The sequence below is a fragment of the Cyprinodon tularosa genome, unplaced genomic scaffold (genome assembly GCF_016077235.1).
Source record: "Cyprinodon tularosa strain WSP-4 unplaced genomic scaffold, ASM1607723v1 ctg1142, whole genome shotgun sequence".
NCBI classification, from domain to species: domain Eukaryota; kingdom Metazoa; phylum Chordata; class Actinopteri; order Cyprinodontiformes; family Cyprinodontidae; genus Cyprinodon; species Cyprinodon tularosa.
Window position 1 is genome coordinate 131,308 of NW_024037940.1, and position 26,485 is coordinate 157,792.

Below are 26,485 nucleotides of genomic sequence, written 5' to 3' on the forward strand. Positions count from 1 at the left end.
TTTTGTATCATGATGGTCTCTGTAATCCTAAAGGGGGAGAACTGGTTGGGAAGCGATTTATGTTGCTGCAGTTTGACCAAATCAAAATGACACACTATAGCTTTAAAAGAAACCAGAGCAAGGCCTTGATTATTTTATTTGCCAAGAAGCTTCAAGAAAATCACCCAGTAGATTTATTCTGAGGCTCAAAGTCTGTTTTTGTTTTATGATCCCATATATTAGAATACCTGGCTTATATTTAACTAAAGCCAGTCCGAGGAAGGAAATATTACGTGGATTTGTAAAAACAGCTATCCTAATTTTTCTTTATTGTGTAAATGCAGTTCATTGAAATCTGGTGTCTTATTTTACTAAAGGTTTTGATATGGAAATAACTATAGGATTTAGTTTAAGAACTTTCTGGCTTCATATAGATTTTTATGGCAGCTAGACCCTGTCAGTTATTATCTAACTCCTTATAGGTTTTTTTAATCTTTAGAAGAAAAATCCTCAGTCTATTTAGGGTAATTCATCTGCTTAAGTAAAAGCTTCTTTTGGGGGAGAAATCTGTTAAAGTAGGCTTGAAAGTTATTAAAAAGGGGTCAGAGAGGATGGGGTTGTGATGAAATACAGCTATTTCTTTGCATTAAATGCCATACTTCACAATATCCAAAGCATGAAGATGGGAAAGTGTAGCATTTTTCACATTTTGAACCAATCTACTTGAGTCTAACATAGCATTAAAGATTGCATTTAAGCTATCATGTTCACTGTCAGCATGATTGCTAAAATACTTCACTATAATGACCCAGTGTTTAACACTAAATCAGATAGGACCTTTGAGAGTGAAGACCTGGTTGATGATAAAAAGTTACAAACAGCATGGGTTTTGTTACAATATTTATTGGGAAAACTAGGGTTAGATGTTCATGTAACTATTAACTGGCTTTGGATGAATCAATAAATCAGACTGAAAGATTGTTGCTATAGCTCCTCCTCCCCCAGGATTTATGTGTACTTTAAATTTAAACTAGAGGGAGTTGTCTCATTTATGCTCACGCATTCTTGTTGCTGCCAAGTTTCAGTAAGACAACATTAAACAATTTGATTAGCAAATAATTAACCAAAAGAGTTTTCAGGACACCACCTAGACAACCAGTGGTTGAATGATGCCTTGTGATTAAACATGTCATCACTGGTCAGATCATGGAGGGTCAAGATAAAATTACCGACATTAGCTTTGGCAAACTTACACACTAAAGGAACACTGATTTTATTGACCTTTGATCGTCATAAATGGGGTAATTACTACCAGTGTAAATAAAAATCTTACTGTATTTAACCTTAGCCAGCAGTTTCAGTTAAGATTTGATGAGAATGCTTTGCTCTTTTTTAACCAACCTTTCTCTTCAAAAGAGTCTGTTAAATAGTTTTTATTTAAAGCTAACTTATTCATCATTTACCAATAAGTATTGGAAGGGCCATTTCTTTAGATGTAAATTAAATCAAATAGAAATACAAAGGACTGCTTTAAAAAAAAAAAAATTAAATAAGTAATGATCATTTGCATATTTAACCACATTACAGTTTTTATTTGAAATGGTAAACAAATCATTTTGCAATTAACTTGCAATTACATATTTAAATGAAAGACCTGTCTGATCAATGTAAACCAAAAATCGCCTCATTGCCACCTGCTGAATTAAAATACTAAATCAACTCTTTTATTTGTAAATCATTTACAAATTCTAAAACAAATAAAGAAAAGACCATAAGAAATTTTAAGAAAGTTTACTATGTTCATTAATTTGCCATTTATTTATTTTGAAATAAATGTATTTTTTAATAAGTATTTGTTTCATAAAAACATGATTGATGATGATTTATTAAATTGTAGAAAAGTTATAGTTTGCTCAGATGTACAAAACAGATGTCATATTCTGTAGTATGAAGTTCTGCCTCCTGAAATGTGTTTGCATCAACAAATCATTTCTATTTTCTTGTCGGACAAATAAAACACTTCTTAAAAGCCTCAGAAAAAGTTCCCAAAGTCTGCAGCAAATGTGTGGGGTTTAAAACTTTTGAAACTTTTCTCCCATTACAGTGTGACGATGCGGAACAAAACTACAGAATTTATTTCATTCTGTCTGAGTAATGAAATTACGTCTTTGTCTCCATCTCTTTGAGCTTTTTTTGTAACTCAGTTATATGATTTCCTATTCTCTCTTCTATTTCCTGCAGGCTATTAACCTCATCCTCTGTGATTTTTATTAGTTTCTCTGTCATCAGTTCCAAACATTGAGGATCTTCTGTTTTATCAAGCAGGTAGTGACGGATACCTATTATAATTTCTTTTAGTTTTGAATATCCATTAACTTCAACAATTTCTTTAAGCTCGCTGTCATTCTCCTCTAGCTCTTTCACTGCCTTCTCTTTTTTATCAGTGAGGGTTTTTTTCTGCTCCTTCAGCTTCTCTAATGTATCTTTCAACTTTTGTATCTGCTGATCAGTGATTTCTTGCTCCTCAGTTCTCCTCTTTAACTGCTCCTGAAGTTTAGATTTTTTTGTCTTTTGCTTTTCATCCTGCATGAGTTGGTTTAGCTCTTCATTTGGTTTCACTGTAGAAAACATGAAATAAATAGTGATTAAGGTTTTGCATGAGCACAGTGCCTATCAGTAACACAGATACTGAACAAAGCAAGTTGTTCCTTCAAATCTTGATTTTATTTGCTTCATACTAAAATATCTGAAAGAATTTCATTTTACTCACCTTTTTTGCTTTGTTGCTTCATTCTGATAAAAAAGAAAACTCCAAAAACGAGCATGAGAGCAAAAACAACATTAAAGCCGATAGAAACCGAGCAGTCAGACTGGACAATGAAGAAATCATCTGAAACAAATTCAAATACACAACAGTTAAAAAAATAACATCAAATACAGGTGCTGGTCATAAAATTAGAATATCATGAAAAAGTAGATTGATTTCAGTAATTCCATTTAAAAAGTGAAACTTGTATATTATATTCATACATTACATACAAACTCATATATTTCAGATGTTTATTTTGTTTAATTTTGATGATTACAAATGACAACAAATGAAAATCTCAAATTCATCATATCAGAAAATTAGAATATTGTGAAAAGGTTCAAAATTGATGGCCCCTGGTGCCACACTCTAATCAGCTAATTAACTCAAACCACCTGCAAAAGCCTTTAAATGGTCTTTCAGTCTAGTTCTATAGGCTACACAATCATGGGGAAGACTGCTGACTTGACAGTTGTCCAAAAGACGACCATCGACACCTTGCACAAGGAGGGCAAGACACAAAAGGTCATCGCTAAAGAGGCTGGCTGTTCACAGAGCTCAGTGTCCAAGCACATTAATAGAGAGGCGAAGGGAAGGAAAAGATGTGGTCGAAAAAAGTGTACAAGCAAGAGAGATAACCGCACCCTGGAGAGGATTGTGAAACAAAACCCATTCAAAAATGTGGGGGAGATTCACAAAGAGTGGACTGCAGCTGGAGTGAGTGCTTCAAGAACCACCACACACAGACGTATGAAAGACATGGGTTTCTGCTGTCGCATTCCTTGTGTCAAGCCACTCTTGAACCACAGACAGCGTCAGAAGCGTCTTGCCTGGGCTAAAGAGAAACAGGACTGGACTGCTGGTGAGTGGTCCAAAGTCATGTTCTCTGATGAAAGTAAATTTTGCATTTCCTTTGGAAATCAAGGTCCCAGAGTCTGGAGGAAAAGAAGAGAGGCACTTCATCCACGTTGCTTGAAGTCCAGTGTAAAGTTTCCACAGTCAGTGATGGTTTGGGGTGCCATGTCATCTGCTGGTGTTGGTCCATTGTGTTTTCTGAGGTCCAGGGTCAACGCAGCCACATACCAGGAAGTTTTAGAGCACTTCATGCTTCCTGCAGCTGACCAACTTTTTGGAGATGCAGATTTCATTTTCCAACAGGACTTGGCACCTGCACACAGTGCCAAAGCTACCAGTACCTGGTTGAAGGACCATGGTATCCCTGTTCTTAATTGGCCAGCAAACTCTCCTGACCTTAACCCCATAGAAAATCTATGGGGTATTGTGAAGAAGAAGATGCAATACACCAGACCCAACAATTCAGAAGAGCTAAAAGCCACTATTAGAGCAACCTGGGCTATCATAACACCTGAGCAGTGCCACAGACTGATCGACTACATGCCACGCCGCAATGCTGCAGTAATACAGGCCAAAGGAGGCCCAACTAAATACTCAGTGCTGTACATGCTCATACTTTTCATGTTCATACTTTTCAGTTGGCCAACATTTCTATAAATCCTTTGTTTTTATTGGTCTTCAGTAATATTCTAATTTTCTGATATGATGAATTTGAGATTTTCATTTGTTGTCATTTGTAATCATCAAAATTAAACAAAATAAACATCTGAAATATATGAGTTTGTATGTAATGTATGAATATAATATACAAGTTTCACTTTTTAAATGGAATTACTGAAATCAATCTACTTTTTCATGATATTCTAATTTTATGACCAGCACCTGTACCTTGTTTGTTCCTGAAATTGTTTAAGGTTTTTACCTGGAATATGAATGTGTGTCTCTTTGGTCTGGTTGATGTCTTTCTGTTGGAGTCTACAGGTAAAGTAGTTGTTATGTCTCTTTTCCACAGTCACTCTACTACTGACATTGTAGACACCATCAGAATCTGTGATTGTCTCTGGAGGTCCTGCAGAGATGATGTTCCCTTCCCCATGCAACCAGACGACCTCTGGTTCTGGATACCAGCCTGCACAGCTGCAGTCTAAGATCACTCTACCACTGCTTGTATCAAGTCCTGCCAAACTGATACCAGGTGAGGATACTGAGCCTGACAATAAGACAACAAGCTGATTATTTTTTGTTATCTGTCCTGAAATCCAAGAAACTGGGAATGGAGAGCTATTGAGGCATCAGAAGATGTTCTTCTGGAGCTCAGAGTTGAAAATTCAGCAAGAGGTCTGATTCACTTAGGAGGGAATTTATTAAAAAGCGTTTATTGCTACATGGCTAATTAAATTATCTACTTAAAGAAGAGTAAGTTTAATCTGTAATGCTCAGAAAATCTATAATGGTAGGAAAATTGGCCAATCACCTGATTTTCAGGTCATCGGCCACGACTGTCTTGCCAGCGATTATGAAGACGACTGATTCCAAGCACCAGTCATTCTGTTTTTGATGAGTTTCTGTTGAAGTGGACATGCACCTTTCTTCCGAACTTGGTCTATTTTTGTTTTGGCTAAGTGTCTAAGACAGAGGGAGGAATAACCGGAACAATAGAGGTAAGTTGTGGGGGCGATCTCAAGCTCAGACAGGAGCGTCGGGAAATCAGTTTGAGGACAAGAGTGCCAGATCCGGGACAAGGTGGCCAACCTTTCCCCCCTCTGGAGAACCAGCAGGAAAAGTGGTAGCTTGCCCGTGCTAGCTCTGGAAGAAAGTGGAGGAGCACAGTGGTGGACCAGATAAGCCAGTTGAAGGCGGGGGGAGGCTCCAACTGGCCCAGGCTAGCTAGAGAGGTTAACTACTGAGGATCACATCAGGATGGCAGAAGATCTGATAGGCCCGCCACGAAGGGTGAAAGCTGATGTCCACCAGTGAGACAGAGCAAGAAAAGGTGGCAGTAGGCCAAGGCTAGCCTCTGGAGGCAAACTGAGGAATATGGACGGAGGACTGTGGAGGATCAGAGGAGCCTGCAGGCCGGACACAGCAACAGAGCACAGGAGATAATTTAACAGCTCACTGGTGTCTCTGCTGGAGGTAGGGAGATGAACAGTCCTTCTAGTGCTAAACTGAAAGGTTTTTTTTTTTTTTAAGAGCCAATAATAAACATTTTAAGAACATTCCCAGCTTTATCATTTGTCAATATTATTTTATTGATCTCCCATTTTGATTAAAACATGCTTTTCTCTTCTGACACCCTCATTAAAAGAGTGGATAATTAATGATACTTTCTGATCTCCTAATTTTTATACTTAATGATATAATGTTAATGTGCATGAAAAAACATTATTGAATAATTTATTGATTTGGTGCCTGAATCAGTGATCAGCAGATATTTATTTTGGTGATTGACTCCCAAAATCCTGATCTGTGCATCTCTAATATATACAAACCTCGTCATCACTTGACTAGATAGGGCTATGAGGATGTCTGTACCATGATAACCTCCCTGTTGTTGGAGAAGATGTGAGAGGAGCCAGTCATGTCGCTGCAGTCCCACCATTAAATATCACTTGAAATTACCGTAGCTCTACTTTATGTTGGACCTTACTAAAATAAATTTGTTAATCTGACACTAATAGATAAGCTAAAGTAACACAGGTACTTTAAATTAGAATAACAAAATCTCATGATACAGGAAAAAAGCTTATATGTGGAAATACTTTTTAACAGTGTTACGCCAGTGCCATTTTTTGGTCCCGATACCTGGCTGTGCAGTATCAGCCGATACTAAAACCATACCAATGCCAGCTGTTTGAAATTCATGTGTGTTTGTGTATATATATGTGAATAACTTCATACTACTTGGATGTAAAATAATTGCCATCATGGCTTTGTCAAGCTGCTTCATACCTTTGTGAAGCAGGAAAAAGACTAATACAAAGTGAATCCCGTAGAACGTTTTATTGCCTACCTGGAATGGGAGACAATAGTTCAATAAACTTTTGGCTCTCAAAATGGTATCAGTGCCCTATTTGTTGGTACTCGTCGATACCGATACCACCAATTTAGTGCAGTATTGGGGCCCTTCCCAATACTGGTATCGTATCTTATTACTGGTATCGTATATTATCGTATATTAATACTGGTATCTTATTTTCTTTTTAATGCAGGCTGAAACATGTTGGAATGTTTTTATCGCATTAGCCCTTTATAAATAACTGCTTTATAATAACTTTCCTCCTGAGTGCCTCTTTCTAAATTTTGTAGTGAAATGTTTAATACTCAGATTATTTACAGAAGAAAGGGTGGATGTACTAAATAAATCGAACATCTTTTGAGATTCTTTACTAAAATTACGAGCCAGGTAGTGTGGTGTATAGCTTACTTACCAACAAGAAGCTGAACAAGGTATTCTGTTTTATCCTTTAGATTGTAGCATCTGTATTTTCCATTGTCAGAGTGTGTCACATTAGAAAGTTTCAGTGAAACGTCTCCATCATTCAGTTTGTCATGGAACAACGATGCTCTTCCTATGTAGGCTGTGTTTTGGTCGGTTAGATATTCTTTCTGGTTATGCCAAACATACACAAATCTTGGTTTTAGGTCTGGTCTCCCCCACTCAATTGTAATCTGAGAAGGATCTTCAGAAGCTTTTATATGACAAGGTAAGACAACATCATCCCCAAGCATCGCTTTAATTATCTGAGGCAAATTTGACTCCTGTGATTGCCCTGAAAAAAAGAAATTTTTATTATTTCAGAATGATTTTAACTTCTTAAAGATTTACTTATTCTCATGCACAAAGCTAATTCTGGATATCGTATCTGATCATGCAAACTTTGTTTTGGTTGCACTCTGTCCACAACCTAAAGACTGAGGTTAAATAAAGATACCTCCATAGCAAAACCTGCAATGGCACAAGCTAAATATGAAAGATCTGTCACATATGACGCTTTATACTGAGTCATTTCTCATGCAGCCATTTTTACATGAAGTGTTTTGTCACAATCTTATTCTAAATATATTGTTATGTTTTTCAAAGATTTTTAAATTACCAGGATAGCAGCATAATGAGTGCTGTCTTTTAGGAAAAATAAATGTTTACCTGTCATTTTCTCAGTATGATTTGAATGTCATGTCTAACATGGGTGCTTTTAATCTAATCTCTTGATGTCAAAATAAATATTTTTTTATTAGATGCATGACTTTGAGTGTGCCTGTAGCATTAGCAATTGTTAATTATGTTTTCTAATATATTTCACTTAGCAAAAAATGTTGCTTTAAACTATTACGAAAATTAAAATAAGTGATATTTACGTACCACATTTAAAAGGAATATTAATTTATATTTAAAGCCCATTTAAAAATAATCTGCTTTCAATGCTTAATGTATTAATGAATATTTGAAACTGTCTTTTCATTTAAAACTGTAATAAAAAATCTTATGTTTTCAGTCTGATTGTCCTTTTTTATTAAGAAACTACTTTCTAATTTTATCTCATTATTTACTTTGTTCCATAGCTGGCAGATTCTAGCTGATATTTTCAGCTCCAAATATTTTCTTCTTCCTGATTGGAAAGATTGGATTAATATATGCAACTACCAATACTCTGGTCCTCAATCTTTGGGCTTACAAAAACGTCAATTCAGGGCCTTATATCTTCTTGGGTTACTCAATTTACTGGTATTTTTCAGTCTTTGTTCTATCATCTCATATTACATCTATACAAAGGAATCATCTAATGGGAGGGATATCTTAAACTATAAAACCTTGATAGGTTGTCTTTGCTCTTCTGTGTTCATATTGGATTAGCAAATGGCTTTCCATACATTCTCTGGTTTCAAACACAAATGGTAGAGCTAATTATTTACCTTAACAACTTCAATTGGCTTACTCTGTGGAGGTCTCAAAAAAAAAACAACTGTAACCTTTCTGTTGCACCAGAATTTCAGCTCATGATTTCATTAGGTATGCTTAGTTTGATAGTATGTAACACTAAATTAAGTATTTTTCAATGAAACAGCATGAAAAATGGGAAGAGCATAAAATTCTAAAAACAGCTTGAAGTCATTTAACATAATGTTTAATACATGAGCCACAAGTATGGTCACTATTCTGAATCTCTGAAACCATAGCTCATTTAAATTCATAAACCCTTAATGGTGCATACATTTTATTGGATAAAGCAATCAGAACAAATTTGAATACAAAAAATATGCATCAAGAACGTTCACCTGTAAAAGGGTTGGTCTGTACTTTGCATACCACATTACTTCTAGTCTTGATAACACAATATTATATTTTGTATTTGACTTGTGTGTCTGACCACAAAATTGAATGAAATCTGAAGTCTCTTTGATTTAAAGAAGTTACCTTCTCTTGTGTGTATCAAAAGAAGCACGCTGATAATGAGTCCAAAAACTAGTCCATCCAGCTTGTGATTCATCTTCAAGGGACAAAAACTGAAATACAAATATATAATATTGATGCTTAAGAAGATATTGACGAGAGAGAGAGGAGTAAAATTAAGCAGGGTTTGACGATTTAAACATCAATTCATCTAGAAATTTTAAAACTTTAGAAGGCTTGTTTTCTTTAGTTACAATGACGAAGTATAATCCCTAACTCTAAGAATTTAAATATAAGACTGTCCTTTTAGCTCATTTCTGCCATGAAACTTAAGTATGAACACAAAACAATGCTACAACAGGATATGGAATGACCATAAAGAATGATTTTCATACACATTACAGACATTAATCATCCATCAAGAAGCAAACATCCTGGTAAATTCACTACATTGGTTATTTACAGTTAAATTGCAAATATAATTGTTGGAGATTAGGCTACATAAAGAATGTGTAGAATAAAATTTACAAGGACGAGAGCTTTCATGACAAAGTCTTGCAGAAGCCCAACTTTGGTTGAAAAAATAATATAACAATAAAGCACAGGACATCTAAATCCCTTTTTGGGTAGATAATAAGAAAGTAGAGGTGTTTGACATTTAGACCTTTAGATCACCTAACTAGATTTTAGTATGTTGCAATGGTTTAAAGTCCAGAACTGATCCAGATATGAAATATGAATACTGTGCTTGGAACTCAAAGGAGCTACCAATAATATGTATTAGAATGACAAGAGAGAACATAAAGAAAAATTAACTAAACACATGATAGACAAGATAGACTGATGAAATTATACAGAGTATGACTACTCACACATGCTACATCAAAGGTCCTACAATTTATATGGATTTATGGCCAACTAAAGAAACCTTAGTTTCTCTAAGCTAATGTTTCTTTATACATAAAATTGTTACTATTATTTATAGAAGTTATGTATAAACTTAAAACTATGCAAAGCAACAAAATAGCAAATAATAAATATATACAGTTTAAAATGATTAGAAATACCTTTTTAGCTGCATTGTGGTTAAAGTCCTCAGGTCGGTGATTTTGTAATATAGATGCTCTTTCTTTCTTAACTTACAAGTTCAAAAAACTTTTTTATAGTTATCCATACGTGAAATAAAACAAATCTGAATGATAGTCATCCTAGCTCTAAAAACAGGGTTTGAATTCAAACATTGATTAACAGAGAGGTTAGTGTTTTATTATGGTGTAAAGAGCAAACTGTGGTTATTTGGTAATCATTAACCACAAACTGTCTGAAAGAAATAGAGTGAACTTTATTTTTTAGTTAAAGTGCACCTACAAACTTTTATTGTTACATGGGGATGCTGCTCTTAGAAGTCTATAGGCCTATTTTCATGTAGCATTTTAGAATTTTGTGTTATGAACAAAAAACAGAAAATGATTCTGAGCTTTCCTAGTTGCTTGTAGCTTAACAGGAAAGGTAGCCTGAGCCTTCTGTTGTTAATTTTGAAACCGATGCATGTTGGTTATCAAGAGCAAGGTGTAAAATATGTGTCCTTTGGACCTACCATGTTCCATACTCATCCAAATCACTGTAAAATGTGAACTACAGTACAACCTGTTGAACAAACAGAAACCAACAGTTTTATCTAGAAAATAATAGAAGGTAAAATGATTGCTATGTCGGAGTAATTTATCTCAGGCTGAATGCGTTTTGTGGGCAACCTTTCATACAAAGTCTATGGTGCTATCAAGCATGTCTTGAAGTGTCTTGAGCTTCAAGTGAGAAGCACTATAGGCTTTCAACTATTGACAAATTTAGGTTACTGACAAATGAACTTCCAGAACTGGATGCAGTACCTCAACCAATCAGAGAAGCTGACTACTCTCTGCAGAAAAACAGGAGAAAAACAATGAAAAATACTGTGGCAAAATATTTTATTATCATCACCTAAATTAATATAAAATTCAAAACTTGTTCAATGTAGTTTTTACCATAAAAAAAAATGCTGATACTTAATTCGAGCCGCTATGAACTATGGGACATTTTCAAAAGCCTGGCAATGAAGCTACCCCCGAGAATTTCGAGTGACAGTGACGCCACCGATATGACTGGGGATGCTCAGAACCACTGCATAGTATTTAAAACTTGTAGCTTAATACAGATGAACTGACTGCAAGTCTATCATTATTTTGATTACGTGGTCTGAATCCAAGAAGGAAAGTTTCTCAGATAGTGTACACACAGAAGGAATCGTATTTGTAAAAAAAAATCATTTATATAAGCTCCAAGTACATATGAAGTTTATTGCCTTCTTTCTTAGACCTGTTTTCTCCTTGATCAATAGCTATGGGACAGCAGAGTGGCGCAGAACTTCTAAATGTTTTCCAATTCTTCTATCATGCTACACCTAGCAAGGAGGTGCTTCTCAAGTTGCAGTATCCTGCCTTTTTTCCCCTGACTACAGCATTACCATACAAGGTGATTGTAGACTCTCTCTGGTCAGTATATGTCAACATAGGAATTTCCATATGGCTTATTTTCAATATAAGAAAGAAACTTCATAAGCAGTGGGTGTCCTTTAGGAGTCCATGTGTATTGATGGAAAAAATGCACCCCTGCCCCCACACCTCTCCACACAGATGCCAGAGCAGGTAGCCAACCCACTAAAGAGCCCACCCTGCCCCCAGCCAGTCACAGCCGTTCAAGGCCCCCATGTCCATATGGTCATCTCATACTCATAGCTGCCAGGTTATCAAAACCCAGGTACCGTAGTCCACCCTAGGCAAAGTACCGCAAGCCAGCCACCTGGGCCCAGGTGCCAGAATCCCCAACCCCCCCACTTCATCCTCCCCATCTAATGCAAGATAGTTTTGATTGGAAAGCTAGAAATAATATCTAAGCAGACCATTGAAAAACATGTGTTTAGGTGGTAATGTTATCCTGTTTTTTCAGGGATTCATCATGTTCCCATTGTGTCTTGACTTGTGTTCATTACCTATGATGCAGGTAAAGAAAGAGATAACCTGAACCCGGTATTCAAGGCGAGTCAGAAGATGACAAGTTTCAAAACGTTTAATGACAGAAATATTAATTAAACAGAACAGAACAGGACACGGGTTGCTGAGGAAAAAACGGACCGCAGCGTCTGCAAGAGGGGGGCGGGGCACTGCCCAATCACTGACAGTCTGGAGTTAGAAACACAGGTAAGTGAGTCCAGAAGCTTGCTCAGACAGACACGCTCAGATGAAGACAGGCAGGCAGAGTGGTAGAGAGAAACATAGACAGCACTTGGTACCAGGATAAATCCTGAACTTTAAACCGGTCTCCTCCTAGGAGCCAGGCTTACAGGACTAAGACTGACCTCTGCCACATTCCGAGCCAAAACCCTGAGGGCTCCATGGAGAAGGACCAGAACCCGCGCTCCCCCTCCACACGCAGAACCAACATCTTGAGGGCTCAGCGGAGAAGACCTGGGACATGATCAGGAGACAAACTATAAACCCTCTAAAAATCCAATGGTACATGAATAACTAAAAAATATAATTACATAATTAGATAGTAGGGAGGGTTCAGCAGGTGAATGAAGTAAGTAATCAGATAGGCTATCGGGGCTGCGATAATGACAGTATAAAAACAAGTAGAACTTCAAGAAAAGTAGACTGCCATTACTTGATGAGTTTACTCAGTTTTTAAGCAAAACTGGTCAGCTGGCAAGAAACCCTTTTTGGAGCAATCTGTAGCCTTTTCTTGTTAGTTCCAAGACTTTCTTGAAGCTTGTCTCTTGAAAATGTCTGTTGGTATTGCATTTGGGAATTAGGTCTGTTAAATTTCATTTTGGGTTGTGCTTTCATAATCCATCCATCTTTCCATCTTCTCCTGCTTAATCCATCACGATCACAGTGGGGCTGGTTCCTATCTCAAGTAGTCTATGTGAGAAAGGCGGGGTGCAGCCTGGACAGATCCCCAGGCCATCACAGTGCAATAAAGAGGCATACAACCATGCACACACACTCATGCCTAACGAGAATTTAGAGATGCCAATTTATATCATTGTAATCTACTCGGAAAGAGCCCATGCATAAACAGAGAGGATATACAAACCATGCAGAATGACGCTGGATGGGAAATAGTACTCAGGGCCTTCTTGCTGCAATTCAACGGTGCCATAAACTGCACCACAGACCAGCTGACTTTTATACTTCTATTCTGCTAATTAGTTTTGCCCAAGTTGTCAGGCTCAGAGAACTGTGATCAAGTATTCAAGGTGGACAAATGGTTAGGTTTCTCAAAATGTGAGGTTGGTTCCAGCAGGTCGGAGGACAGGCGGGAGATCAAAACAGAGCAGCCAAATGTAGGCAGGATAATACAGAGGGCAGACCAAAGCCGATATCGGTGATGTGCTCAGTTGTCAGAGCCAGGAGTTTAGAGATCCACTGAGGCGCTGAAGTAGAGTCCAAGACGGAGTCGGCTCACAGTTCCAGGTACAGTCACAAACAGGCAGAGAATTTCTCAGAAGTCGAGAGGCAGAACAGGTCATGATCAGGTAAACAGGAATGCTAGAATAAATCTCACCAACGGCTTAAAAATAACATGCCGCTGATGACTGGTCTGAAGCCAGGTTAAATAGAGACTAGGGCAAGTGGATAAGCAGGTAATGAGAGCTAAGCAGGTTTGTGAAATGGGTAATCAGACCAGACATCAGTGCCAAGATCATGACATGAGTGGTTTCTCATCATTGGACATCTGTGGAAGTCATTGCTTGTTCAAAATATTTTTTTTCAGGTATAAGGATGTGATTGGTGCTCTTGGCACCAGTACAATCCGGGCTGGAGGTCAAAGATTGACTTTGTAGTTGTATCTTCCAGATTTTGGCTTTATGTTTTCGACACCTGGGTGAAGAGTTGGGCAGGACTATCCACCAATCACTTCCTTGTGGAAAAGGAGGAAGACTGGCCCAAGCAAGCAGGTTAGTGTGGTGTAGTGGTTAGGGCACTTGGAATCCAGAGGTCAAGTCCCACTCCCATAGACTGACACTCTGGGTCCCTGAGCAAGACCCTTAACCCCAGACTGCTCACTAGGAACTCCACAATGGCAGCCCACTGCTCTTCAAGGGGATGGTTTAAATGCAGTGTTAATTTTGTTGCTCTGACAGTGTAATGACAATAGAAAAAAGCTGGAAAAGGGTCTGCTGGAAGATTTTTGTGGAATCCTCACTCAAAAATATGTTTAACTCTCACGTTTGTGATAGCTTCTACTAGATTCCAGGGGAAGACATGGAGTCTGACTGAGTCATGTTCTATGTCTCTTTGGTCCATGCAGTTCCCTGTAGCTGTAGCTATGAGGTTTGTGGTGCTTGTTGCTGCAGCAATCCCCCAACTTTGTGATGGACATCATCATTAAGGAAAGTTTTCAAGTTCAAGGTGGAGTGCTATCGAGCTAGGTTGGCTTGTGGTACTTTTGAGGCAGTAAGCAGGTGTTGTGAGGCCAAGCGTGCCACTGCCCAGAATGTTGCAGAGTGAACAACACTGGGAGGAGTTTTAAGAGCTAGCCAGTCAGAAAGAATCTTAGTCAGCCTCAGGGTGATTCTGACAAGCCATAAAGGGACCTCTGATATGCATTCTGTGGTGGAACAAGAGCAAGGTGCTTGGGGCTGGATTCCTTCATTACCCAGGGGTAAGTCACAGAGGTGGTCAAAAGATCTCTTTGGTGGCAAGAATTCGGGGTGGATGACATAAACCCTGAGTATGTTAGGAGTGTGGATGTTGGACTGTCATGGCTAACACACCTATTCAACATCAGAAGTCAAGTACACAGTTGGTTGGTGGTTCCCCTGCGTAAGAAGGAGGTTTGACTGCACTGGTCTGTTGTTGTAACGAAAGAACTGAGCAAAAAGGCAAAGCTCTCAATTTACTGGTTGATCAATATTCATACCCTCACCTATGGCCTGGAAATCTGTATTATGACCAAAAGCACAATAACCCGGATACAAGTGTCTATACAAATGGACAAAATTATCTTTCTGGCTATTTTTGGGCTGGGCACTCTCTTAGAGATAGGGTAAGGAGCATGGTCATCCTGTAGAGTTCCTTCTCCTCCATATTGTGAGGAGTAAGCTGTGGTGGCTCAACCAACTTTTTTGGATGCTCCTTGGAAGTCTTTAATGGGTAGTGTTGCAGGCATGTCCAGCGTGGGATAACCCAGAAAAAACTGAAGAGACATTGTATGTGTTCAATTTCAGCGGCTGTGTCCCATCTACCTGGACTGAGTCCTTCATGGGTTGTGAAAATAAGGAGGCCAGAAGAGTTTAGCTATGACAGGTCTAGCCTTCTCAGGCCTCCACCGCCCCTCACTTGGGTACACTCTGTCATTAGAAACCTTGACAGTTGACACATAAAACAGGCAAAGTCTGGATGCTGAACTTCTTACAACTGTTCTGTGTGCTAATTACATTTTCCAGGAGTTTTAGCTGCAGCACCTACTTCGCTATCAGATTCATAGTTCCCACGCTTCAAAAATATTGGAATCTGTGCTTGAATATCATCCAAACCTATTTGTAAAGGGATAGATGAAAACCTTTCAATAAACCAATAATTTCAGAAGGAATTATTCACATAACTATTCACAACTATTCACATTAAACTATTCCATACTGCCCCCAAAGTCCACTTAAAGAGCAAATACTTAAGTTTACTTACATTTAGATATAGTTACATTTGGCTTCACGCATATTTATCCATACAACTATTACTTATAGCCCATACAAACACAACCATAAAAATAATTTGTATGCACCCATGACTCTTTAATGTTCACAACTCTACTTGAAACCTGTCTGAGGAAATTAATTTTCTAAACAGTCTAATGCTTAGACAATAATAGACACACACAATCTTTGTTGCATATATGTATGTATATGTGTAGTCACAGACAGACAGAAAAATACACCATATTTGCCACACTTACGGCCTTATATTATGGAGCACCTAATGGTTATTGCGGTTGTGCTTACTGATTGGAAAAGATTTTGTAGCGTACATCGCACTCTTTCAAAATGTTTCAGTGTGACTTTGGTAAACTACAAAGCAATGGTGCTTGTAACATTACATCTACTATAGTCATGAGTGTGGCAGAGTAATAAGAATTGTTCTTCACCAGAATATTATGCTGTGTGTGTATAAGAACCCCAAAATGGCACCTGTCAAGCACCATATGTAAAACCCAAACTCAAGGCCATCAGTCTTGCTGTAGAACATGGAAATAGAACAGCTGTGAGAGAATTCAGCATTAATGAATTAATGGTACGGAAAAGGAGGAAGCAAAAGAACAACCTTTACCCTTTAGTCCAGTGTTCCTTATACATATCAAAAAACATGTAAAACATAAAATTCATTGACTGTGAGCCTTATGATCTAGTACAGCCTCACTTTTTTATGGTACGTTCAACAAACAAAGGAAGAGTTATGGTTTGTTGCCTTGATTTTTTGCTTTGTAATTTAATAAACATTGTCAAACAGTTTCAGTTCCTAGGTCTTTACCTTGTTTGGTGAGTTGGAAATGCTGAAAACCAAACCAAGTCACATACATGTCTTTTGAAAACAGGAAGAAGGTCTTTTTTTATTGCATGAATACTTTTTTTTTAACTTGACTAAGATGCTTTGTGGTAAAAACAGTGATATTAATGTAGTACAGTATTGAATTTAACCTGACAACCTGACAACAACCTGCTCACAGATTATCAGAAATAGTTTGAGAACAGTAATTATAAATTGTTAGTTAAAAACCACACCACAAAGCTGCTATAAGGGGCCCCTCTTTTTTCCTTATTTTGACAACAGTATACAACAACACATAAACACAGACATCCTAACCAAATGTATTATCTTAGTTTTACACAAATATTCACAATTCACAAAAACAGAATACCCTATAAATCATGGACGCAAACATAAAATTCTAGCTTTGGTTTTCACTTTTAAATGCATTTTTCTTTCTTTTGTTTATTTGTTTTTGTTTTGTACAGCCTGAATTATTAATATTAATCAGAGTAAGTGCCAATCTTGCCTGAAGGAAAAAGTTTATTAAATCTTTTTTTATATATAAAATTAAGCTAATATAACTAGTAATGTTACAGAGTTTGACTCAGAAAAAAAAAAAAAAAAAAAACTTCAACTATCAATTTATTGTTTGGATTTAAGATGATTACTTGCAATACAAACAGCATATTACTAATATTTTATTCACTATTGACAGTTTCTATCTTCCACATCAGTATCAGACCAGACAGGAAGAGGAAGTTGTGAGTTGCATATGACTTAGGTAGACAAACTAGTCAGCATTAAGCATCAGTGATGGGGGCCAACACTCTCTGCATCCAAATGTGTAAGTTTTTGAGATTTTTTTCTTTTTTTTTGGTCTCCTTGTGACTATAGAATTTACATCATTTTCTTATGTCTTAGCAGTGATGAAAGTGTTTGTGTTCCTGTTATTACTACCTGGCCAGAGATCCACCTTCCAAAAGCCTGGTGGGTTGGGAAATGTTTTATATTCTCCACGTTAATATGGTTTGTTTGTTGTTGTTTTTTTAGAAATATATTAAAGTGCTGTGAAGCAGATCAAATTAGAAACTTGTTGTTCATTGCTAAATTATTGTAACTTAAACTGCCCTAAAAGCTGTTGATAAAATATATATTGATATACATATTTTTTAGTGTTGTTTTTAAAGATTCTTATGACTATCTATATTTTCTTTTTCATAATTTATTTACATAATCCTCTACTGTCACAGGTTTTGTAATTATCTCCCCAGACAGACTTCAGTTCTTTGAGTATGAGAATGTCTTTATAAATTGTGGAGGAGAAAAGAACACGAATGCATGGAGAGTGATTAGAAAACTCGACAAAGCAAATCCAGCAAAGGCATCTGAAGTTTGCAGCACCCCAGCTCCATCCTGCACGATTGATCTAACCTTCGAAAGACATAGTGGAGAATACTGGTGTGAAAATGATGAGGGGGAACGAAGCCATGCTCTCAACATCTCTGTTACAGGTCAGATTATGGAATAATCACTTAGAATATGTAATATTGCATAAAATACTATGGTTAAAAAGTCTCTGTCAACAAAATATGAAGATTAAAATGTATTTCTATTTGCACAATTTTTCTCAGCTGGTTCTGTAATCCTTGACTTTGCCTCTCGACCAGTTGACGAAGGATCTAATGTGAAGCTCCGTTGTATTAATAAGAAAAAAATTCAGAGACAAATTACCGACTTCTTCAAAAATGGCCTCCACCATAGTACCGAAGTTGAAAATGTCCTGACTCTTGAGAACGTCTCTAAGTCTGATGAAGGTTTCTACAAATGCAGCATTTCTGGGGTTGGGGACTCTGAAGAAAGTTGGCTGGCTGTTGTCACACCAGAAAAAGGTGAATAGATCTTTTTAATTGGGCAACTTTGTTATGTGTAAGCTTTTATTTAATGTTGTGCAAGTTTAGCAGAGGATTATGAATATATTAAATAACTACAAACAGAAGTTATTCAACATGTCAGTCAACATCGAGGGCAAAACAAAATAATGATTATTAGTTGAATGATTATAAATGTAATTTGCTCCTGGACTGGCTGTTTAAAATCCAGATACCTTTACCAATTAAATAATTTAGACCATGGATATCAGCAGTGTTAAAAATAATCAACCAATAAAATTGGTCTCTGTTTATTCAGATGTTACTGAAAGAAGTATGAATCTTGACTAAGTGATAAATTCTCACGGTATAAAACAAACACAAAAGACCACGGGTTAAAATACAATGGTACTGTAATGATCTCAGGAAGTTGGACCCAGGAAGTTCCAGGAAGCCGGTAGAATCCAAGAGCAGATAAGACAAACAGAGCAGACAGGGGCAAGGCAAAACTGGAGATCCTCAGGGCAGAAACTGGTCAAAATCAGGAAAACAGACAGACTAAAGAATGCTAGGAAACGTCTAACCAAAACACACGAATAACCAGGCACTGATGGGAGGCAAACACACAACTTAAATAGTAGAGGAACCAGGTGGAAATGATCAGCGATAATCAGCCGCAAAACCAATTAGACAGAGGAGCAAGGAGCAAAGGAAAAAACCAAACCATCAGCGCCAAGATCATGACAGGTACCTTTATTAGCTAATAATCCCAATCACAATATTATCATATCCAATAACTTTACTAAAACTAAACACTCCTAAAAATAAGCACAAGTAAATAAAGAAATTGAAAATGGGAAAAGTGTGTTCAAGAGTCTCTGAGGAATGTTAGTTTTAAGGTTTAATGCATTTAAGGATTTAAAATAGGAGCAGATAAATGTGAATGAACCCTGAAGCAGAGATAATAAATGCAGTCAAAACATTCAAGTTTAATTCAGTTTTACAGTGAAAAATAAACAATGACTCAGGAATGCATTAAGCTGTGATTGTCATGAAATGGGAAAGATGGACCTAGAATTAAGGCGAGTCAGAGAATGGGAAGTTTCAAAACGTTTAATGACAAAATAAAGAAGATAGAAAAGTAACGTAATGGGGACTGATGTGGATCAGCAGACGTGTAGTGATTGCAGGGGGAAGGCGGAGCATTGCCCATCACTGGCACTCTGTTTCAACAGATCAGTCCATCCTTTTTATGTGAGGAAGGATCAGCCAATGCACTGCCGACGAGATGAAGCACTGAGTCGTCCAGAGTGTCCCTGATGCAGCAACCCCAGTGAGCAGGCAGGAGACCAATTCAAATCAGCAAAAAAGTTCAGAACAGGACCTTTCTGAGATCCAGGAATCTGCAGCCGGTCAGGGGTTCCAATCCTCAAAGGAACAGACAGATCCAGGGTTCCAGAAATCCACAGATTATTAAGGCAGGTTCAGAGTTCCATGAGTCGAGCAGCGAGCTCAGACAGACATGCTCAGATGGAAACAGAGGGGCCCAGTGGTTGAAAAGAACAGGGACAAGACATGATACCAGGAGATCTAGGGTGCCTTTGAGTAAATTCTGCAAACTTTAATGAAATGCGAACAATTTTCTCCTTCTAAGGTTTTACCCAATATATTAATTATTACTCAATAATAAGAATATTACTCAATAAAATAGTTATTAATATGGTATTTCACACAGCAGTGACAATGTTAAAATATTTAAGTTAGTAACAACTGGATTATTATAAAAACTATACACCCATGGGCCTCTATTTATAGTTTGATATGATATTTAAATAGTCTTCTGACATTTTAAACATAATTTACATGCTTCTTGAATGGATAGAAACTTGTTACATCAAAAACATCATACATTTTTATATGAAATGCCTAAAGAAAATAGTAAATAATGATTTTTTTAAAGAAATTCTTTGCTATTGTGTAAAAGCTAAAATCTTCTGTTTAGGATCTAATGAGGAGACCCAGCTTGAGCCACCTCAGACATCTGTAATCAGCATTCTGTTGCGCACCCTTGCTTTTTTGCTCTTCCTCTTGATTGGGATAACTTTCTTCATAAAACGCAAAGGTACTGTGACATTACATCATTATTTATTTATAGATTTCACATATTTTCTTACCAATTTAAATAGATTATCAATTTTTAAAATAATTAATATGGTTGTTCAAATAAATCTTAGTTGCTGAAATAAAACTTAATTGGAGCAGTGTTATCACGTTTTGGTTGTGGTTTAGAGGACCCAAATGCAGAGGCAGAGAGGCTGAGGTGAATTCTTGTAGTTTTAATGAAAAAACACTTATAACAGAGGCAAAATCGAAAATAAAACTAAAATGTAACTCAGACCAGAACCACGGAGACATCAAGGGAAATGCGCATAAGGAGCCAGGGGGAGACGAGGTGAGAGGAATGGCGAAGACAGGACCAGCAACAACAGAACCAAGACCATGACAAGTGTGGGGTTAAGGGTCTTTGCTCATGCACCCAAAGTGGCAGTCTGTGGGAATGGGGCTTGGACATCAGGATTCCAAGGTCTATGCCATAATAACTAGGTTTCCACTCACCCCATAAAGGCCAGAGTTTTGACCTGGGTCTGCCATGTCAAGGACTAAGGCCTCCTACATAGCTGCTACCCCAACAGTTTGAAATGTCACCCCTACTCTCTCACCCAACTCTTTTACAACTGTCCTCTACTGAAGCACTAGGAGCCTAAGACTTATTTGCATCTTAGCTGTTCCCGTTGTTCTAGGTATCTTTATCTATAGAAACTACAGTATATGTATAAACCGACCCTTTCCAGAGAGATAGTGTATCATGGAAAAGCTGTTTCATTTCCCTAATTACATGAAAAAAGTCAGATTTAAATAGATTATAGATTCAGGGACCAAATAAAAAAACCCCAGCAGTTTTCAGGTAATCAAACAGTAATTTGAATACTGAAAAAAAATGTACTACTATAGAGAAATCAGTCTAAATTTCACAGCGCATACTAGTTTAAAACTGTCACACTCTAATCATCTAGTAAACTCAAACCACCTGCTCAAGTTTCCATTAAGTTTGTCATTAAATTTCTTCGGTTAGTTGACATTTTTTTAGTACCATTCATTAGAGGGAAGATTCAGTGGTTTTCGGATGTGATCAAGCATTAAATGGCTGTTATGGTATGGTCATCAGTACCATAGAATGGCTTCAGTCTGTACATCCTCTACCCTCTAGTATGTTTCTTATGACTGATAATATGCAGCTTATTGTTGATATCAGCCGCTTCATCTGCTTCTGAAATCGTAAGCTTAATTTACAATTGACCTTCTTTATACTTTTTATTTATTTTATTTACAAAGTACCTACTTTTATTCTTATTTTTTTGCTTTTAAACAAAGCTTTACTTAGAAAAAAAAGGACTACTAAAATTATGTATAATAGATTAATTGATTCTGGGGGGGTAACAACCTACTGAGCCAACTGGGAGGTAAGAAACACAATCTGAATCATTTTATTGATAATCACTAATAACTATCATTAATGGGATGATAACATCCAAAGCAACTCAATTCAATACTGTTTATTTATATAAAGCCAATTCACAACACATGTCATCTCAATATAATGAAAACCGAAAACCCAGAATACAACCAGACACAACAAGAGACGTTTAAATAGTTCATTAGAATATAAAACTGCCGCAGGTTGAGCGGGATTAACAAGAGTCAGGAAGTGGAATTTCTGGAAGTAGCCATGACAGTTGAGTGACCAGGCTGAAACAAAGGGCAAGGTTTCTAATGTTGAATTCTGGTTCACAAACCTCCTCTGATTTTGTCTGAAGATGCTGGTTGGCGTGTGACATCAATGCTGAACCTCTAAGGATTGCTAAATCTGTTTAGGTTGCTTTGGAGGAATCTTTCTTTGACAGTTACTTGTTGGTCCAGGGGAATGCACAGGTCAGATCAGTGAGAGCAGAGACAGGCAAATAAATCAAAGCAGCAAAGCAGAGTCAGGAGATCGGTGATCCAGAGAGCAGAGTCAAGGCACAAAAAGGATGAGATCCAAAAACACACTATGACAGGTCTGATAGGGTTCAGGCAGGCTTCATGAATCAGGAGGCAGAACTGAGGCACAATCAAGCAGGCAAACAGGTAACAGGAATGCTGGACTAAACTCACTAAAGTGACAGGTCTGAGAGCTGTTTATATAGCAAGCTGAGCAGGTGAATCTGATGGAGGCTGATTGGAAAAAGGGTGGAGCTAAAAGGTATGTTGAATCCTGAATCAGGCTAGCATTATTGTCAGGAATTATGACAGTTAGACTGGTTCAAATTTTTCCATTTAAGGAACTGTGTAGAAGACCATCATTTACTATATATGGGTAAAACTCATAGCTAAAGAGGCTGACTGTACAGAGTGTTGCATCCAAGCACATCAGTGGAAGGGCAAGTGGAGAGGCAAAATGTGGTAAGAGAAGATGCACCAGCAAAAGAGATAAACATAGACTTCAGGCGATTATCAGAGGATTGAAAAATCTGGCATATCAAGAAGGAGGCCAAAGTTCCAGCTTCAAAACCCACCACATTCAAATGCATCCAGGAGATGGGCTGTAACTGTTGTGTTTCTTGGGTCAGGCCACTACTGAACTTGAGCCAACATAGGAAGCGCCTCAGTTGGATAAAGGAGGAAATTCACTGGACTGTTGACCATTATGAAAGTAGTGTCCTTTTTATTAGGGAATCAAGGTCCAAGTGTTTGGAGGAAGACAGCTGAGGAACAGAACCCAAACTGCCTTGTCCAGTGTTAAATATTCACATTCAGGCATGATTTCAGGAGCAATGTCCAAGAAAGGTGTTGGTAAGCTGTTCTTTCCTATACTCAAGGCAAAGCAAATAGTGTATCTGAATGTTTAAGAGCACATTTCGTCTACAGAGGGTCTGCATGGAGATGCAGATTCAATTCTCTAGCAGGACCTAGCCCATGCCCATTTTTTAGAAGCAACAAGACATGGTTTGATGCCACGCCATCGTAGTCTCGCACTGAAATAAACCTGATCTATGGGATATTCTCAAGAGGAAAATGAGGGACACCAGACCAAGCAAAGATATAGAGCTCACAGCAAGCATCCAAGAAATCGAACTTCCATATATCCTGGGCAATGCAACACGATAATTTCCTCAATTCCACGTTGCATTGAGGCAGTGATTTCCACAAATGGATTCCTAGGGTATTGAAGATTTAGATACTTTATTATCTATACCGTGATTCTTCAACGTATTCTAATGGTTTGATTTCCTTTTTTACGAGTTTTATGAACCAGAGGCCAAATTATATAAACATAGACAAATACATCCTGGAAATCATTTAAATTGTACATATAAAATCTATGATAGTTTGACTTATTGATTTGAATTACGGAAATTAACCAAATTTTCCATCATATTTTTTTTTTTGGAAAGGGTATATGTACGTATTTACCAGAATATCTCCTTAAATGGACTGAACGTCAGGTGTTTGATTGGTCATACCAGATGCTTGATTTTGCTTTGCTGCAGTCATTTATGATCCACATTTAACACGATATACTAGCTTACTATAAAGAATACAAAGCAAGAACCACAAAGGTACAGAGAATTTATGATGATACACCCGTAGAGAATAAAATGTAGATATAAGGCTTTATCTGTTTGTTTTTTTTTATATAGATTTCAATACAGCCTTGAAGGATGAGACTGTTACCAATCTAAATGAAGTAACTTATGCTGTTGTCATCAAACGGAGGAAGAGGAATGGTCTGTATTGTCTTCATATTTTTTTTTTTTTTGCTGTTTCAAAAAATTCATATGGTTTCATTTCCTATATCTTTGCATTGTTAGGTGGAAATGCTAAAAACCCATCAGACCAAGACACGTACACTCCTTATGAGAACAGGAAGAATGGTACTTTCTGTTGCAGAGTGACAGTTTTAAATTGGCCAGGTTTCTCTGTGGTAAACATACTAACATTTGCAATTTGAACCTCGGTGCAACTTTATTTTTCACCAGCAGTTGAATTTATCACATAACCTCACATACTCATACTTTCATATATATTTATCTAAAGCATTGAGGAAAGTAATTTTATCTTGTCAGTTAAAAACCACACAGTTTAACCACAAGCTGTAAAAAGGGGCCACTCAGTATGCCTGCTTAGACTTCAGCTTTAACAATGAAACCGAAAAGAAAAAAGAATGCTACAGATTAATGTGTTAGACCTTACCTCTGTATAATTTTCCTATGAAGTACATACAGTTGCACTAAGTTTCCTAAAGCCAGTTTAATTCAAATTGTTGCATATAGAAACAATCATTGCTGGATCAAATACACTGACTTGTAAATGATACTCTGAACTTTTTTTCTCTCAACAGGCCAGGAGGTTCATACGACTCTGACTTCACAATTCTCCCCAGAAGATGAATCAATTTATGCTGTTGTCAACATTTAATGCTTTTTTACAAGATTATGCACATTCGGTTGTTAACATTACAGAGTTGCTCAACTTATTCTCTGCAGGCCTAGGAAAATCAAGACAATAACGTGAATATTATTGGTATAAAATATTGACATGAAACAGTCACATGTGAAGTGTCTTATTTAACCTGAAAATTAAGATTGTATTTTTCTTTTTGTTTTATTAAGGCTCCTAAAATAAAATGGAGAAAATGCTCTACTTTAGGTTATTTGTGTTAATCATTTGTCATCTAATATAACATTTTTCATACTTGTTAACAAGCATAGAAAAAAAACTGAATTAAAAGAAGAAGCCGTCAGTCTTGGGGCTGACATACAGTTACTCACATTCTGCATCAATATTTACCTTGGATGAACAGTATAAAATGTATTGGCCTATTGAACTGAGTCCAAGATGCTTATTTTTCATAATTAAATCGACAAATTTTAGTGTCACTTCTTGAGACTATGGTCCATTTTTATAAAACATCAAAACACCTTATACCGGTAGTTATTTCAGGACGTGCAAAATCAAATTGCTAAGGCTTGACTCATTCAAACCACAAAATAAAAAAAAAAGTCAAATGATTAACATAGTATTTGAAAAGACAGATTATATTAGCAAACTATATTTACTTGTTTTAATGTTTGCTCAGGTGGTGTTTGGTTAATGTAAGAATTTTGCTATTGATTCCTTTTAAATAATTTTTTAATCTTTTTGACTGTGCCCGTGGGCAAGATACTCTTGCAATGGGTGGTAACCGTGGAGATTGGTGTGTTAAACTCCAACTCTGCTTTCTGATGCTCATTTCACATAGCATGTTCTACAAATTTTAGACTTAAATCCTCAACTCTGGAATAATCAACCTAAGGTTAGAAACTGAGTTTTTTGTTTCACCAAAGCTGATGTAAGTTATTTTAATCATATCTTTTTAGCTTCACTCAGATTTAAGCACGTTTGTAACATCTATGAAAAGCTGTTTACAGTGGAGCCCCAATTTGGCGAGTCACCATTACAAAAGGTCAGAGTTTAAGAGTTTTAGTTCTGTTTAAGTTTTCTTTTTGAGTTTTCATTGGTTTTATTTTTTTGTGTGTTATTCTAGTTTAACAGAAAGCAACAGCATTACAGCTGTAAAGTACAACAATATCAATTAGGATAGGGTGAGATGAAGCCTCATGAGGCATTGAACCATATGGACATATTGTTTCAACGATCCCCACAGTGCATGAGGCTTAATGTGAACACCTGTTACCACCTATTGGTTAAGTGCATAACTGCAGTTTACAATGTAATCTGTAATATTTTTTTTCTGCAATTGTTTTTCTTGTGTTTTTTTTTCCCCCATTTAAGTTCCTTTGAAATTCTTAATGATTGGTGTGTATGATGAAAAAACTTTTGTAATGTTTTTGTACATAAAATGTCTTAGAAGAGAACAATCTTCAAAGGTACACTGCTTTTTGTCCTTTAGTGAAATAGGCTCAAAGTGCTTGTG

General features: G+C 37.0%; 1 protein-coding gene across 1 annotated transcript; it reads right to left on the reverse strand.

The window, feature by feature from the left end:
- Positions 1-1,551: 1,551 nt before the first annotated feature.
- Positions 1,552-10,262, reverse strand: LOC119796064 (butyrophilin subfamily 3 member A2-like). Its single transcript, XM_038304420.1, has 6 exons — positions 10,103-10,262; positions 9,060-9,148; positions 7,075-7,416; positions 4,566-4,853; positions 2,750-2,869; positions 1,552-2,597 (listed from the first exon to the last, which is right to left on the reverse strand). Exons 1-6 carry the CDS (start codon positions 10,114-10,116, stop codon positions 2,140-2,142), a joined length of 1,311 nt encoding a protein of 436 aa, XP_038160348.1. The 5' UTR covers positions 10,117-10,262; the 3' UTR covers positions 1,552-2,139.
- Positions 10,263-26,485: the final 16,223 nt, after the last annotated feature.